The sequence below is a fragment of the Aricia agestis genome, chromosome 2, assembly GCF_905147365.1.
Source record: "Aricia agestis chromosome 2, ilAriAges1.1, whole genome shotgun sequence".
Taxonomy (NCBI): Eukaryota; Metazoa; Arthropoda; class Insecta; order Lepidoptera; family Lycaenidae; genus Aricia; species Aricia agestis.
In genome coordinates this window covers 2,056,668-2,073,267 of record NC_056407.1, presented here as the reverse complement: position 1 = coordinate 2,073,267, position 16,600 = coordinate 2,056,668, and the positions used below count along the sequence as shown (strand labels likewise).

Genomic DNA, 16,600 nt, shown 5'->3' with positions numbered 1-16,600 from the left:
ACTATGTACTTACCTATAACAAATTTTATAGCAAACAGTCGTAAAATGTGTGTCAAAAGTCAACTAGAAGTCTTTAAACATGTCTGAACATTGAAACATTTGCATAAAAGATACAAAATATGTGGTAAAGTGTGTCATAAAACATATCATCTTGACAATAAGTTTACACACCTTGTATGTACTTACAAAGTTTTCTTTGTGTAGAAGAAAATTCATTGTCTATATTCATTAAATTTAATGAATGCAAATGAATGAATCGAATAAGTTATATAAGTTTGTATCATAGAAAGGATGACTAGTCCTAAATTATAAAAGATGTAGGGTAGGCAGAAAATGATAACCTAAAATATTAATGCAACTGTACAGATAAAGTTGTAGTAGTTAATTGTACATATAAGATTCATTTATAGAATAAGATACGATATTAATATGTTCTAATTCAATTGTGATAGTAAACTGCAAGTATTTTGCAATCTTGAGTCTTGACGATGACGTATCGTTAGTACAAGGACACTTAATTTTATTCGATTAAGTAGTTTTCATACGTCATTGTATTATGTATTGTATTGTTCTGATAATATTTAAGATAACTAAACTTTAGATACTCACTAGTAGGTCTTGGTTTTCGTAGAATTGGGTTCGATGGAGACACCCGTGACGTCATAGTAATTACTACTACTAAAATTTAACTGTTGTATTAACTTCGTCATCTTGGCAAATCGTAGTTGAGCCTTTTATTAACGTGAAAATAAAAACACGGCTAAACCGTTGGTGTACGTTATCGCAAAGAAATTGCGCAGCACAACTGCAAGTCACAAAGTACGATGAGAAAATATTTGGAATTAGGTGAACTGTCAAATAAAGTGAAAGGAAGTAAACGTCATTTTAGGATAATATACTGCTATACATAGAATGTCAGTGTTTACATACAAAATCAGCTGTTGTAAATGTCAATTCCATTTAGACGCATTATAATAAAAATGTAACATGGCTACCGGAAATATGACGCTTATTTACGTTCCGTTTCGTGCAATTAAGAGGCTGATTGTTCATAATTTTACACTGTTCATTTTATCATAGGTGTAAAATAATTATTATTTGGTATTAAAGTTGAATAATATTGTGTATTCAATATTCAATATAATAGGTAGTAATTTAATTATTATTGACATTACTATTATTTAACATTCGAGGTTAGCTCGATTTGTATCGCCTAACGTCATCTAGTTTGAATATTGTCAATATCTGATTCACTTACTTTTATACTATTTGTTAATCTTCCATAGATGGCGCTTTCAGTACTAATTTTAAAAATAATATATTATATTTATTAGAAAAACAATAATTTATTTTTTATGATTTAATATTATATTTTAACTAGTAGTGTTATTATAAAATATCACTCTATTAAATATTAGAAGTACGGGCCGTATTAGAATGATAGCCCAAACCGCGTCGTAAATGTTTATAAATTAACGTCTAATTAATTGTAATACATTGATTAATTGTAATTGTGTAAAAACACTTTAAAACCTAAAACACTTTAAATGATCTAATACGTATTATCAGTTATCAGTTATGTTGTGCTTACTCACTAAAGAAAATCGATTGTCGAACATACCGATTCCGAAAAATTAAAGAAGGCATACTACTCGTAGCTGGATCAATACTTTTAAACCTTTGTTCTTGTATCATGTAACTGTATGCCGGTATGGCATATAACGTCATTACTCCACTTTAAATTAACACTGCACACGGAAAACTTATTTTGTTTTTAGTTTTTTTAAATTGGCGCACATGAATCGATATGGGACTGTGTCTGCTGTTGGATGGTAACGACATTCAGGCTTGGAGGTGCGGACGCGACTGCCGCAGTCGTCTCACCCCCAACCTTGGGTGAAATGGGCCACACGGGGGATTTTTCCGAAAGCTTTCGCTTAGAGAGTAAAGTTTTTTTTGGCAGATTTAGAACTTTTTCAATTTTGAGGTTTTTATTGGTAAAAATACTGCGCCTAGTTTAAATTAATAGCAATAGTGAAAAACACAGATCATTTAAAAATCTCATACATTATTGGTAATACATTATTGGTAATAATCGTTTAAAATTAAAAAAAACTCATACATTATTACCAATAATGTATTAGTTTTTTAAACGATCTGTGTTTTTCACTATTGCTATTAATTTAAACTAGGCGCAGTAAGTATATTAATTTTAGAAATTGAGAAAATTTGTAAAAATATTTTTTCAAAATTGAGAAAATGTATTAGTTATTACATGACTCTATTAAAAAATATACTTAGTGGCGTTTGCGTGGAAATTATGAAAATATTCATATTTTATTATTTGTTAGAACCTCTTAGTTTTAAGGTTTCATCTCGTTGCATGCAGTGCATTTAGTGAAGTATGTAGGTACCTATTTGGTACTCATCTCATTGTGTTTGTATTAGTTTCACTTCCTTTTTAATATAATTCATAAAGTCTAATCAGAAATCTCGCTAGGGCTTCCATTTGCAATATTTATCACTTAACAGAGCTAAAGAACCAGCCTTTAGGTACCTCTGCTAAATATTCACAAAATAAATTAAATCAGTTGGCTACCGAACAAGTGATTTTAAGAGCCATTAATTATTTTTCTCTCTATAGACTTTACAGACCCAGACTGTCAGACAATAATTTCTACTGGATTATAGCTTTTTCTAGAACGTGTGTAGAAGCAGGACCAGCCAGTGTGCGTCCACGATTTTTGGGCATGCGCGGCGCGCCATGATATGACGTCACCTTGTTTACCACAGCGAGCTTCGATTGTTTTGTTTTTGTCCTGCGGAGATCGTACTGAATAATAAACCACATTAACTTGGGTCCTGGGCTAAATTTGGCATTCGTTAGAAATTAAGAATTATAGAACCTGACGGTTACTAAAATCAAACACATTATGCCTGCAACTCACGGAATATATTATAACACTACTAAATATTCCGTGCTGCAACTAGATGCTGCTAGCAACTTTGCTGACGAATCGCGCAAGAACCGTACATTTTTACATCATCTAAACTGTAATATTATACCCTACGTCTTTGCCCGGGACCTAAAGTGCAATACCTACTAATTTGAATTGGATGAGCGGTTTGAGCGTCAAAACGTACCTAAACGTAAACAGACAGACACACATTTTTCTACTTACAATTGATTTGTTATCGGTTTTGTATAGTTTTATGTAACTATAGTCTATACCCAGTGCCGATTACATACAATATGATACAACTACCTATTGAAATTTTCAATGATTGTTTTGTTACCTATAATCTACTCGTAACACAGAAATTCTGGTAGAGCTGCAGAAATACCATACTCTACAAAGTATTGCATTTCGTAGCATCAACGCAAGCTAAGCAAAACCTGCCTTACGACATTTCTATGTATGTTAAAACAGAATTTTCACAATATTTATCATAAACATTACTCCAATAGATAAGGGTTATGCCACACTTTCGTATAAATGTAGAGTTTACGTTGGGGGTCAGAAAGTAACAACTCACAATGAAGTGTGTCGTTCTAGCCTGTGTTCTTTTCGCTCTTCAGGTAGTATTTTAATCATAAACCTACTTTAAATTAGATTAGATATAATAATATAATCATGGTAGGCAAGAATGTCTTCTCCCAACCTTCGTACTTTCGAGAGTCCAATAATATCCCATTTGATAGTTGCAAGGGCATGTTCATGTTCTAGTTCTTTGAGGTGTTCGTCCGTTCTTAAAGTTCTGGTGTTTAAGGTTCCAATGAATATTTCCGGTTCTGCTGAGGCTGGAGGGATTAGAAAATACTATTTTAACATTAGTTTAATCCAGTCACAATTGACTAGCTAAGTAATCGCGTTAAGTAGGTGCTATGTATTCAACTAAGTTTGAGTAATTTTACTTTGCGTGCTTTCAAGGAAAATGTCAAGGTAGTTTCAAGGACTATTTTATTCATACATTCAAGGGGCATTCGCCCTTTAACTAAGTCTGATAATCTCTAGTTGGAGGTCGTTTCGTCTTTAGTTAGGGGGTTAAACTTTTTGGGAAACTTAGCCAGAATGCTTCCATTATTTCACTGTCTCGAACTTGGACAGTGTATTAATCTGTTTTTAAGTCAAGTCTTAGTAATATGTTGTGCTACTGTCAATTTAAAAACCCTTGCAAATGTAGTAACACGCCTTTCTCATTGTATTGGCCTCTACCCTTACCTTTAATTCGGAGGTTTTTAATTTATTCAGTAGTTTTTGTATCCTGGTAATGTAACGATGGTACTGATTTATTTTAATTAATTTCCAGATCAACGCGCAATGTATCCCCAACATTGCGCCTGTTCTCCCCACGACGGTGGCACCAGCCATCGTCCCCGCTGGCTCCGTCGCCAACACCCTCGCTGATACTCTCTCCCTACTGACTGTCAGCAGCCTGCTGGCTGAGAAGTTGCCTCTTGGAGCCCCCGTATGGCCGGCGCCCTGCGGCTGCGGGTACAACAGCTGCGGCTGCGGCTACCCGTACGGCAGCATCCTTATCTGAATTTGAATAAAGAATAAGAATGTAAACTTTTTTTTCTTGTTGTGACTGCATTGAAGTTGCAGTTGAGGGTGTGATTTGGCTAACCTAACCAGTAGAACAATTCTATAAGTACAACAATTTTATATACCTATTTTAGACATATTACCTAGAGCAAAGGGCGCAAACATAATATGCGAGCGAGCGATTATTTGGTGGGAGCGTCGATATTATTAAATATTTATTAACATGTACAATAATTAATATTAATCCATCAATCCCCAAGCGGCAGCCGGCAGCCGCAAAACAATTGAAAATCTATTGTGTCTGCGATACTCACGATCGAGGTGCTACACATAACCAAGTCACTGAAGTCAAAAACGGCTAAGTAGATTACCTATTACATACCTAGATCGCAGATTCTTGGAAATCAATTATTATCGCGGTCGCATGCGAGAAAGAGTTAGATTATTATCTTAATTGGTTCAGCAGCTTCAGTATTTAAATATACTCGTAGCTTACGCATAGACTGACACACTCTATTTATACGTGGGAGAGCCATGCTTCGGCACGAATGGGCCGGCTCGACCGGAGAAATACCACGTTCTCACAGAAAACCGGCGTGAAACAGCGCTTGCGCTGTGTTTCGCCGAGTGAGTGAGTTTACCGGAGGCCCAATCCCCTACCCTATTCCCTTCTCTGTCCTCCCCTATTCCCTTCCCTTCCCTCCTCTATTACCCTATTCCCTCTTAAAAGGCCGGCAACGCACCTGCAGCTCTTCTGATGCTGCGAGTGTCCATGGGCGACGGAAGTTGCTTTCCATCAGGTAACCCGTTTGCTCGTTTGCCTCTTTATTTCATAAAAAAAAAAAAAACTGTTTTTATTGTTCTGTGTTACCTGTAATATATTTAGAAACTAATCATAATAAAAAATAATAAACTGGTCAAGTGCAAGTCCTAGTGCCACCCGAAGGGTTCTGTTATGTACTTACTATTAGTTATGAATAATAGAAAAAAATCAACTTATTTTGTTTTTATTTCATTAATTTAACCATAGAAGTGTGATTGACCTCAGTAAGTATACCTATTATAGGTACTTAATCTTAATTTGAATTTATACACGTTGCGCGAATAAAGTATGGCCTTCAAGGACAGACAGACGGGCGAATGGATAGAAACAATTATGTAAGAGTTGAGTTTTTCCTACGGTACTGACCTCACTTAAGTCTGGTTTTAAATTTCTTAATTTAAGACTAATTAAATTAAGAAATTTAAAAAACCCCCGCCAAACAATAACTTTAAAAAGTAATGAAATAATATATTTTACTAATTTTAAGTTTAAATAATTCCTAAGTGTAAAGTGATATTTAAGTCCATAATTGTTGTCACGGTGTGTCGGGAGACCGCCAACCATAAACCTATAATGCTATATATTAAGAGCCCATATGACCCTAACTTGACTATATACTTTAACCTAGATCTCAAAATCTGTAAGGTCTAGAAAACTGATTTTTTGACACTTCAGTTCATAAAGATTAAATGCTCAAGACGAAAACACGATTACTCAAAAAATGCTCGATAGTTTCTTTTTTACAAAAAACCTTGTTTTAGACACAATTTTGCTTGGATCTTCGAAGTTTGCTGTCTTTTCTTTAATATTTTTTAATATCTAAAAAGGTATTGATAAAACCTAAATTTGCTCAAAACACTTTTTTCATAATCATTATAGTTCGTCTTTTATTCAAGTAAAACTAACTCGGCGATGATTCCGCGCCGTCCTTTTTCACCTGGCATATGAAAGACGGGCGTGAGTGTGAAGAGAGAAGGACGATGTTTGATTTTTAGAGTCAGGTGAGCTCTTAAGTCTATGCCGCCAACAGTGTCTTTTGCATTTTGTATCGCCATGTCACTGATTGTCTCGATTCGGTTCGTTGTGAACTGACCCTCAAACTATAATGTTATGTGAAATCAAACATCTACATTAGCGGTCCCCCGACACACCATGACAACAATTATGGACTTAAATATCACTTTACACTTAGGAATTATTTAAACTTAAAATCATTAAAATATATTATTTCATTACTTTTTAAAGTTGTTTGGCGGGGGTTAATTTTATTTCATGCTTTTTAAACTTGTGTTGGTTATAGTGCAGAATAATTCCTATCAACAGGATCATATTATTACATATATCCCAATGAATACCACCTAGGAATGTCCTTTTGGATGAGGCCGTCAATATGAGTCCAAACATGAAACCTCCACTTTGGGTTCATATGGAGCTCGGCTCCCAGAGAATCCAGGTGATGCTGCAGCAGCAGCATGCAAAAATTTACTGTTTATCTACGTCTTACTAGTTGTCGCAATTAAAATGAGCCCAAACACGATACCATTGCTCTAAGTTGGTGAGGAGTTGGGTATCCTATTGATTACCAGGTGATGCTGCAGCACCAGATCAACTTTACATTAATGTGTAAATATTCATAAATGTCACGAACTAGAATGCAAAATATAAAGCCCACCAAACGACTGAAAGTTGCTAATCGGCCCTTCACGAACCAGATGAACCGCGATTTTCCAGCACGGAGCAGGCTGATGATCATGAACTATGGCTAAGAACATTCTCGGTTAAGTCAGGTTTCAAACAAAAATAAACTAGATCAAAATCGGTCCACCCGTTTGGATGCTACGATGCCACAGACAGACAGACAGACAGACAGACAGACAGACAGACAGACAGACAGACAGACCGACAGACAGACACGTCAAACTTATAACACCCCTCTTTTTTGTCGGGGGTAAATAAGGCACTCCGCACTCTATATTCTAGAATTATTGATTGCAGAAAAAAATCCTGGTTATTTAGTAATTGATAAATATAATATGTCTGCCGCACTGAGACGAAACTTAATTATTATTGTTGACATAAAGGTGCTCTCTTACCGAGAGCATTCGCTTGTAATGTAACGTTACATTACAAGCGAATGCTCCATACATCAATGGGGGAGGCGAACCGAGCATTTCAATGCGCACCTTGTAATGATACAAAACGGGCATACATCAGTGAAGGAGGAGAACTGAGCATTACAATGCGAACCTTGTAATGATACAAAACGGGCATACATCAGTGAAGGAGGAGAACTGAGCATTACAATGCGCACCTTGTAATGATACAAAACGGGCATACATCAGTGAAGGAGGAGAACTGAGCATTACAATGCGCACCTTGTAATGATACAATGTGTAATATCTTGTCAATACAGCTTGCAGAGACCAGATACTTAACCCGGCGTGAATGAGGTGAAAAATTATTACACCAGCTATGAGGTGGGTATGAGATACCCTAATATTGTATTCTCGAATTTGATAACTGGAAATTAAATTAGAATAATGTTTATCGTTGTAATAATTAATTAACATAAAGCAAATGATTTTTTACAATAAAACAACCACGTCCAATTATAAACAAGTATCTTATTTTCTATTAGTAACAAAGTGGTATTTTTATACGCACAAATCAAGTTTATTTAGGAACTTAGGCTTAAAATATAAAAATTCGACAAATTGTGATCAACATTGTAATCATCATCATCATAATATTAATACGCGAACGAAAAACTTTGTAACCCTTTTTACGAAAAATGAGGTAACGTAGGTGCAATTTTGCACAGTTATAGTTTATATCGTAAAGGAGTGCATCGAGCTAATATTATTTTGAAATCTTGCTTTTATCATAAATTTTTTTAACAAATAAAACATTACACACACTACAACACACACACATGAGAAATGACAGATTTTTGAGTGACAAGCCTATACATACGAATTATACTCTTTTATTTATGGTCTGAAGTCTGTTGACAACAAGTTGACAAATTGAAAATGGATTATAGTTTTTTTTATTGAATCTAAGATACTTAGACAATGCTTACACGGCCAGTCTAAGATCAGCTAAGTCCCAGAGACAAGAGTTGAAAAAAAAATGATAAAGTCAATATTATTTTTTACAAAATATAGTTAGTACAGTCCTAATTTTGTTGAAACTAAGGTCGAATTTCGACCATTGGGCGATCTCTAGTTAAAATTAAACTATAAAACACTCTCTTTTCCATACCAATATTATAAATACGAAAGTATTTGTCAGTCTGTCTGTCTGTCAGTTACCTCTTCACGCCCAAACCACGGAACCGAAACTATTGAAATCTTGCTGAAATTTGGCATGGAGATATTTTATGTCCCAGGAAAAGACATAGGATGCTTTTCATCCCGGAAAAATGTACGTTAACCGCACAATAAATGAATTTTTGCGCAACGAAATTGCATTCGGCATCTAGTAATGTATAACTTCATCTTAATATAAAATCAATAAATATGATATAAGACCAGTCTTATACAATGTGTCCCGACACCGGTGTCCGATCCTTTAAGAGGATACACCAGGGGCTAGAGAAATGAAAAAAAAGTACGTGTAATATCTATAGCTGTCTCCCTTACCTCAAGCCTATACCGCAGAACGCGATAGAGACAACTGCAGAAAATCCAGAAAATCAACGATTCGTTGTCCCCTGATGTCCTTCTCCAAAACTTAACCGATTTAAGTACTTTTTTCATTAAAGATTAAAAAAAGGCTTGAGCTGTGTTCCTATGTTTTGCTTTTTTTTGTATAATCTAGCCAAATCTGTTTTCTGGACGTTTGAACACAGCGGAAAATCTGGCCATTTTTTTAGGTTTTTGAACGTTCATATCTTATTTAATAATTAAATTATGAAAAAAAAGAAAACATAGGGACATTGTATTAGTGGCCGTAGATATTCAGGAAAAAAATTATAACTCTACTAGCATTATCCAGGAAGGAAACAGGGGACAACGTTTGTATGGAAAAAATGGCGGTGTGGAATCCTCTTAATGTCATGATCTATGGCATATTTTATCGACAAATTGGCCCTAAAATTTTTTCTCTCTCTCACGGTTGTAAAATGGCAGCCATTTTAGTTTTTCTCGGGCTTTCACACTAATCTGTCCTGTACTTCTCATGTAAATATCCTATGAAGATAAAAAGGCCTCATTTGATAGCTTAACTTGTGGACTACGCTTATACAGGCAATACGAGTATGTTATAAATTTCGTGGAATTAAACATAGAAAAACCAAAGTTTAAGAAAAAAATTGTGTATTTTTTAATTAATGGCTTAAACTGGTTATTTTTTAATTTAATAAGATAGAGGAGGTTTTCATCTTAAATAAATTCTTTACTTCAATGCTCTAAGTCAGATTAGTATGAAGCCAGAGAATTTTTTTTTTTCAAAAGTTGGAGAAAAAAAAATATTTGAAAGCCAATTTGTCACACATTGTATACAAATTATATGACATTCTAGAATTTACACACAAAAATAAAACAATTTTATTATTAAACGCATAAAATTGAAAAATAACCGAAACACAAAATAGTCACACCGACTATGAGGTCGGGTATGACTTACCCGTAATGCGTTTTGCGCACGTTTACATCGCTAACGATTTATTATTGTTACTGTCACTTAAAATCAGTCCTCAGACTACTCCCTCCAGCTACTGAGCCAACCAAGCTCCAGGAATCGCAAAGTTGAGAAATATTAACTGTTTTGTATACCGCCGGGTATGACATAGGTACCCTACCTCATTCACGCTGGGTTAATGTTAACATCAATGCTACGTGAGTCATAAGTTCATAACTCATAACAGTGAAGTCAACTTGCTATGAAATGATAATAATATTACCTACATTACACGCGAGTGCTCGTTAGTCGAATTTAAACATATTACATTACAGGCGAATGCTCGTCAGTTAATGAGGTACTCGTATTACTCTAATGTAATGCTCAAAGACGAATTTACAATGAAGTGAATGCTCTCGGTGAGGAAGCATCTTAAATTAAAATGCCTTAAAAGCCCCATTAATTATCTGTCAATAATTAAATTGAAGTTTAATCGTCGTTAAGTTTCTCTGAGTACGTAAAACTTTGTTTTGTGATTAACTTATTGATTAAAGTTGGATGATATCCAAGTCAGTAATAAAATAATTATCTTAGCTTCTTATTAATTATTCTACCTATGTACGAACGATAAATGTTTTTGGTACATATTTAGCTTAATATTATATTATCTGTACAAGTGTCACATTAACAGGTAGTTGAGACTATGTACCTGATCATAAGGCACGTAATCTGATGGACTAAAACATAACTTGATTTCGTAACATTTTATTAACATCTTACACTAACTTACGATAACATTACATCTAATTTACACAATAAACTCGATAAATGTTAGCTTACTAACTGATTGGCACACTTATTTACAACATCTAACACCTGGTTGCCAATCACTTCGGTGACTATGGCGCTGCCAAGCGATGGCACGATGCCGTCGACTCCGACGATGCCATACACGGGGAAGCAGCCCCGCACTTTGATCGTGCCACCGATTGGCATCTCCCCTGCCATGTTGATGTCGCCGAACTGAAGCGCTGGCACGATCTCCTGCAGCGTGGGGGTCACTTGTATGTTGTTTAGCACTGGGTTGGTAGGGCCGAGAGGGTTGGCAAGGCCGAGAGGGTTGGCAGCGCCGAGTGGGTTGCCAGGGCCCAGAGTGTTGCCAAACGGCGTGCCAGGGTACGGACCGATGTTGTTATTTATGTTGTTCGGTATATACTGTGCCCATGTTCTCTGTAAATGAATAATTTAATTTAGTTTTATCAACTTATGCTACTAGTACTATTACAAATATACGACTTAAAAAGCTTCAGAATTTTTTAAAACTATACTGTGCTACTAAAGATGAAAATAAATAAATATTTCAACACTTTTTTTGAAAATAAAATTGAAAAAGTAAAGACAGTCAGATCAACAATCTTTCCGGGATAAAAATCCTATACATAATCATACCGGGGCCCAATCTCCATAATATCACTTTAACATTAGAGGATTTAGCGTGGAATCATAACAGAGAGTCACTTGTTATGTGGATTAGATGAAAAAGGATAAAAAAAGCTTGATATACATAAACTTACGTTCAGTAAAACCGTGAAGAGACTGGATAAGAGAATGGCCTTCATTTTGTTTGTGAAATGTGGCCCAAAGACCCAACACATACTTTATATACATTCTGTGTTAGTTTATCAGTAGGTTAGGTAACCGTTATCGAATTAATACAGTTACCTCATTTATGTAATGTTATAAGGGCAGTAGATAATATTTATTATTGAGATTTTATTAAATCAATTGATTTAATCGGTTCGTGTAACGATTTACAAAACTCTCATGAAACATATCTTATACTAGATGGTGAAACCGTACATTTTTTCGCAAAAAAGAAACCTATGTCCTTTCACGTGGCCTATTCTTCATGTGTGCCAACTGCCAAATAACATATAAATTGCTCTAGTAGTTTCTTAAGATAATAAGCAATTTTTAAAAAATTCCTTCGTTTTTTCCACATTTTCCTCTATTTCTTCGCTCCTATTAGTCTTAGCGTGATAAACTATAGCCTTTTTCGATAAATAGGCTATCTAACACTGAAAGAATTCTTCAAATCGGACCAGTAGTTCCTGAGATTAGCGCGTTCAAATAAGCCTTTGCAAATAATTTCCCCCATTTTTCCACATTTTCCTCTATTTTCTTCGCTCTTATTAGTCTTAGCGTGATAAAATATAGCTTATAGCCTTCCTTGATAAGTGGGCTATCTAACACTGAAAGATTTTTTCAAATCGGACCAGTAGTTCTTGAGATTAACGCGTTCAAACAAACAAACAAACAAACAAACCCTCAAACTCTACCGCTTTATAATATTAACTAGCTGTTGCCCGCGACTTCGTCCGCGTTAGCATTGATAGTAGATCAAATCCCAAGTATTATTTATTGTACAAAAATATTCAATATACAGAATTGACTTTCCTACGATTTTATTATAATATATAGATTATTCGCGCGGCTTTGCTTGAGTAATTTAGGAATTTCACGCAACCGTACATTTTCCCGCAAAAATGTTACTTCATGTGGTCTATTCTACATGTTTGCCAAATAACATAAAAATTGATCCAGTAGTTCTTAAGATAATAAGCAATTTCAAATAATTTTCCTCCGTTTTTTCCACATTTTTCTCTATTTCTTTGCTCCTATTAGTCTTAGCGTGATAACATATAGCTTATAGCCTTCCTTGATAAATGGGCTATTTAACACTGAAAGAATTTTTTAAATCGGACCAGTAGTTCCTGAGATTAGCGCGTTCAAATTAGCCCTTACATATTTCCCACGTTTTTTCCACATTGTCCTCTATTTCTTAGCTCCTATAAGTCTTAGCGAGATAAATATAGCCTATAGCCTTTCTCGATAAATGGGCTATCTGACACTGAAAGAATTTTTCTAATCGGACTAGTAGTTCCTGAGATTAGCGCGTTTAAATAAGCCCTTTCATATAATTTCCCCGGTTTTTCCACATTTTCCTCTATTTATTAGCTACTATTAGTCTTAGCGTAATAAAATATAGCCTATAGCCTTCCTCAATCAATGGGCTATCTAACACTGAAAGAATTTTTCAAATCGGACCAGGAGTTCCTGAGATTAGCGCGTTCAAATATAAGCCCTTTCATACATTTTTCCTCGATTTTTCCACATTTTCCTCTATTCCTTCGTTTCTATTAGTATTAGCGTGATAAAATGTAGCCTATAGCCTTCCTCAATCAATGGACTATCTAACAGTAAAATAATTTTTCAAATCGGACCAGTAGTTCCTGAGATTAGCGCGTTCAAACAAACAAACAAACAAACTCTGCAGAATTATAATATTAGTATAGATATAAAATTTATTTATTATATAAAGTTGTTGATTTATTTGTTAAGAAAGATTCAGAATAAAATGCATTAAAATAAAAGTGATATAAATATTATAACGTAGTTATTTCAAAAACTAAATGTCGGGCGCTTTTTTACTGATTTTCTTGTGCCACGTTTAAGAATAAAACTGTTGCTTAAGTGCCTCATTACAATAATAATATTGGAATCATTTCATTATATCGATGCTTTGTTTACAGATCTTTCAATAAATAGATAACTGCAGAAACAACCACCGAAAAGTTTCAACTCTCCAATCATCCAATGAAGATGAGCATGACTATATTTTAGATAGGATTCCAGAGTACGTCAACCCAGAATCCTAGATTATGTTGAAGTTTCCCTAGCCTGTGGATTTAGGTCGACAATACTCACCTATGCACTAGGTAGGGAATTAAGGAATATAATATTAAGCTTTTACCTTATTAATAAGTTGTTGAAGCTAAGTTTGAGAACCGTAACCGTTGACCAAAAAGGTAAACCGACGGATGTTATAAGTTTAGTTAATGGAATCAGGCGTTACTTTGCGGAAATCCATAGTTTAAATTTAGTTTGTTATTATTTTTAGCAATATTCCGCGAAAACAACTTCCACCTTTAAGTAAATGAGTGAGTGTACGCATAGGCATGCGTACAGCACCTCCCTCCTCCCACACTGCCTATGCGTACACTCGCATGCAAGAACCTGCAAACACCACCACCACACAAGCAATAATGTTGGCAAATCCGTGCAAGGCCCCTCACCACCATGCAGGTTGAAAACCTCGACGCGCGTTTCGCCCCAACACCGGAGCATCCTCAGGATGTGGACTCTACGAACAACGTCCGTTAAGTCAACATCCTGAGGATGCTAAACTAAATTTGTTATAAGTTTGTCACGTATGTGTTTGTCTGTGGTATCGAAGCTCCCAGACTAATAACCCGTTTTTGATTCAGTTTTGTTCAAACGCGATCGTGAACGTGATCTAGTTTTAAAAGTTTTATTGTCCAAAAGTCATCCTCGACAGCTGGTATAAGCTGGTATAAGTATACTAGCTGTTGCCCGCGACTTCGATCACGTCCCAAGTATTTTTTATTGTACAAAAATATTCAATGTACAGCATTGACTTTCCTACGATTTTATTATATATAGATGTTCCGCGCGGCTTCGCTTGCGTAATTTAGGAATTTCACGCGACCGTACATTTTTCCGCAAAAAATAGCCTATGTCCCTTAACGTGGTCTATTCTTCATGTTTGCCAAATAACATAAAAATTGCTCCAGTAGTTCTTAAGAATCTTAAAATAATAAGCAATTTATATAATTTCCCCCGTTTTTTCCACATTTTCCTCCATTTATTCGCTCCTGTTAGTCGTAGAATAATAAAATATAGCCTATAACCTTCCTCGATAAATGGGCTATCTAACACTGAAAGAATTTTTCAAATCGGACCAGTAGTTCCTGAGATTAGCGCGTTCAAACAAACAAACAAACAAACAAACAAACAAACTAACTAACAAACTCTGCAGATTTATAATATTAGTATAGATATAACTTTTTGTGTGATCGAGTCTGCGGCGCACATACAGTCTGCATGGCCGCGCCATGCAGACTGTATGTGCGCCGATCAGTAATGAAAGCTTCAACTGGGCCCGAAACTCTACCGTGTATAGATACTGTATGTAATGTTGATGATAATATTCATTCAAACATGCCTTTTAAAGAAAAAAATATCCCTTTTTCGTCGCGCGCTACATTTTTAGATAAATAAAAATTCGTCCAATATTGGGTAAATAAAAAATATAAGTTAAATTGATAACGAATAACTAAAATAATTAACTGCGAGTACCAACTACTAATAAGTAGGTTAATGTTACATGCTGGAATTCACCGCATCAGCAATATCTGAGGTCGTGCACCTCACACGGGCGTATAATACAGCACTTAGGCATGTAGTGCTTACACTGCATGCCGTGATCCAGGTCAAGGTCTTTGGAACAGTTGCTATAGTTAATTATTATGACGACGAAGTTTAAAAGAATATAAACATTGACGTGGGAGAGCCATGCTTCGGCACGAATGGGCCGGCTCGACCGGAGAAATACCACGTCCTCACAGAAAACCGGCGTGAAACAGCGCTTGCGCTGTGTTTCGCCGAGTGAGTGAGCTTACCGGAGGCCCAATCCCCTACCCTATTCCCTTCCCTATCCTCCCTTATTCCGTTCCCTTTCCATCCCTACCTTCCCCTATTACATTATTCCCTCTTAAAAGGCTGGCAACGCACCTGCAGCTCTTCTGATGCTGCGAGTGTCCATGGGCGACGGAAGTTGCTTTCCATCAGGTGACCCGTTTGCTCGTTTGCCCCCTTATTTCATAAAAAAAAAAAAAAACATTACGCAAAAATCGGAGTAAAGGGCTCTAGCACAATACAGTGTGTTAGTGTAAACACCGTAATTATTCTTGAAACCATCAAATCATCATTGGCCTCTTCATCAATTACTGATGATTTAGGTAGGGGTCATATTTTGGGTGCAAACTGCAAGCTTCTGTTTCAGACACTGCTTTTGATGACTATAGAGTCCAATTCTCGACCGACAAGACCGTCCGCAATTTGTGCACAAGAGAGCATTGTTTGATGGATGAGGTAGTGAATTGTCGCTAGCTTTGACACGCCTTTCAGCCAACCTGTCGAACCATTTCGTCAAAATGAACAACTTTTTCTATGAGAAAAATGCTGGAAACTCAAAAATAATAACGTCTTCATACCCATACAGAGGCCCGGATCAGCAATTTATATGGGTATGAAGACAGATTTTTTTTAGTTCCCAGCACTGTTATCATAGAAAAAGTTGTGTATATATCAAGTCTATGATATTACTTGTGTGAATAATTCGACTAAAATTCGACATGTTGCTCACGTCAATCACTTTTTGCTGTCTATGCTGATGCTGCCTCTAGAGTAAAAACATAATATGTGTATGTGTATATGCAGTATGTAAGTATAATATGCAGTATCCTATTTTTGAGATGTTGTGTTACAATAATTTATGGTGACTTATTGTTAAAGCTTAGATGCAACATAGAGTATATTAAACCGGGCAGCCATAGAGTCTAGATCTTAGTCATTTTATAAAAGCTGAAAGTTCTCTTCATAATATAGAGGTACTCGTAAGTACGACTTTGGAGTTTGGCTTGTGGTTTCTTTAGGAGGCTAAATTTCGTTAAAGTATAAAGCT

General features: G+C 35.6%; 2 protein-coding genes and 1 long non-coding RNA gene across 3 annotated transcripts; 2 read left to right on the top strand and 1 right to left on the bottom strand.

The window, feature by feature from the left end:
• Positions 1 to 718: 718 nt before the first annotated feature.
• Positions 719 to 16,372, top strand: LOC121739998. The gene is made up of 3 exons (XR_006037518.1): positions 719 to 846; positions 1,942 to 1,944; positions 16,357 to 16,372. It is a non-coding gene; the product is annotated as an uncharacterized LOC121739998 (long non-coding RNA).
• LOC121739996 lies at positions 3,499 to 4,571 on the top strand. The gene is made up of 2 exons (XM_042132666.1): positions 3,499 to 3,580; positions 4,312 to 4,571. The coding sequence occupies exons 1-2, from the start codon at positions 3,539 to 3,541 to the stop codon at positions 4,543 to 4,545; spliced, it is 276 nt and encodes a 91-aa protein (XP_041988600.1). The 5' UTR covers positions 3,499 to 3,538; the 3' UTR covers positions 4,546 to 4,571.
• LOC121739995 lies at positions 10,743 to 11,678 on the bottom strand. Its single transcript, XM_042132665.1, has 2 exons — positions 11,568 to 11,678; positions 10,743 to 11,223 (listed from the first exon to the last, which is right to left on the bottom strand). Exons 1-2 carry the CDS (start codon positions 11,646 to 11,648, stop codon positions 10,825 to 10,827), a joined length of 480 nt encoding a protein of 159 aa, XP_041988599.1. The 5' UTR covers positions 11,649 to 11,678; the 3' UTR covers positions 10,743 to 10,824.
• Positions 16,373 to 16,600: the final 228 nt, after the last annotated feature.

What these genes read in the sequence shown, in the direction of transcription:
- LOC121739996 (XM_042132666.1), top strand. Translation starts at nt 3,539, where the DNA reads ATGAAGTGTGTCGTTCTAGCCTGTGTTCTTTTCGCTCTTCAG. An exon ending in GTGTTCTTTTCGCTCTTCAG is followed by an intron (nt 3,581 to 4,311) that starts GTAGTATTTTAA and finishes ATTAATTTCCAG; the next exon opens with ATCAACGCGCAATGTATCCC.
- LOC121739995 (XM_042132665.1), bottom strand. Translation starts at nt 11,648, where the DNA reads ATGTGTTGGGTCTTTGGGCCACATTTCACAAACAAAATGAAGGCCATT. An exon ending in TCTTCACGGTTTTACTGAAC is followed by an intron (nt 11,224 to 11,567) that starts GTAAGTTTATGT and finishes ATTCATTTACAG; the next exon opens with AGAACATGGGCACAGTATAT.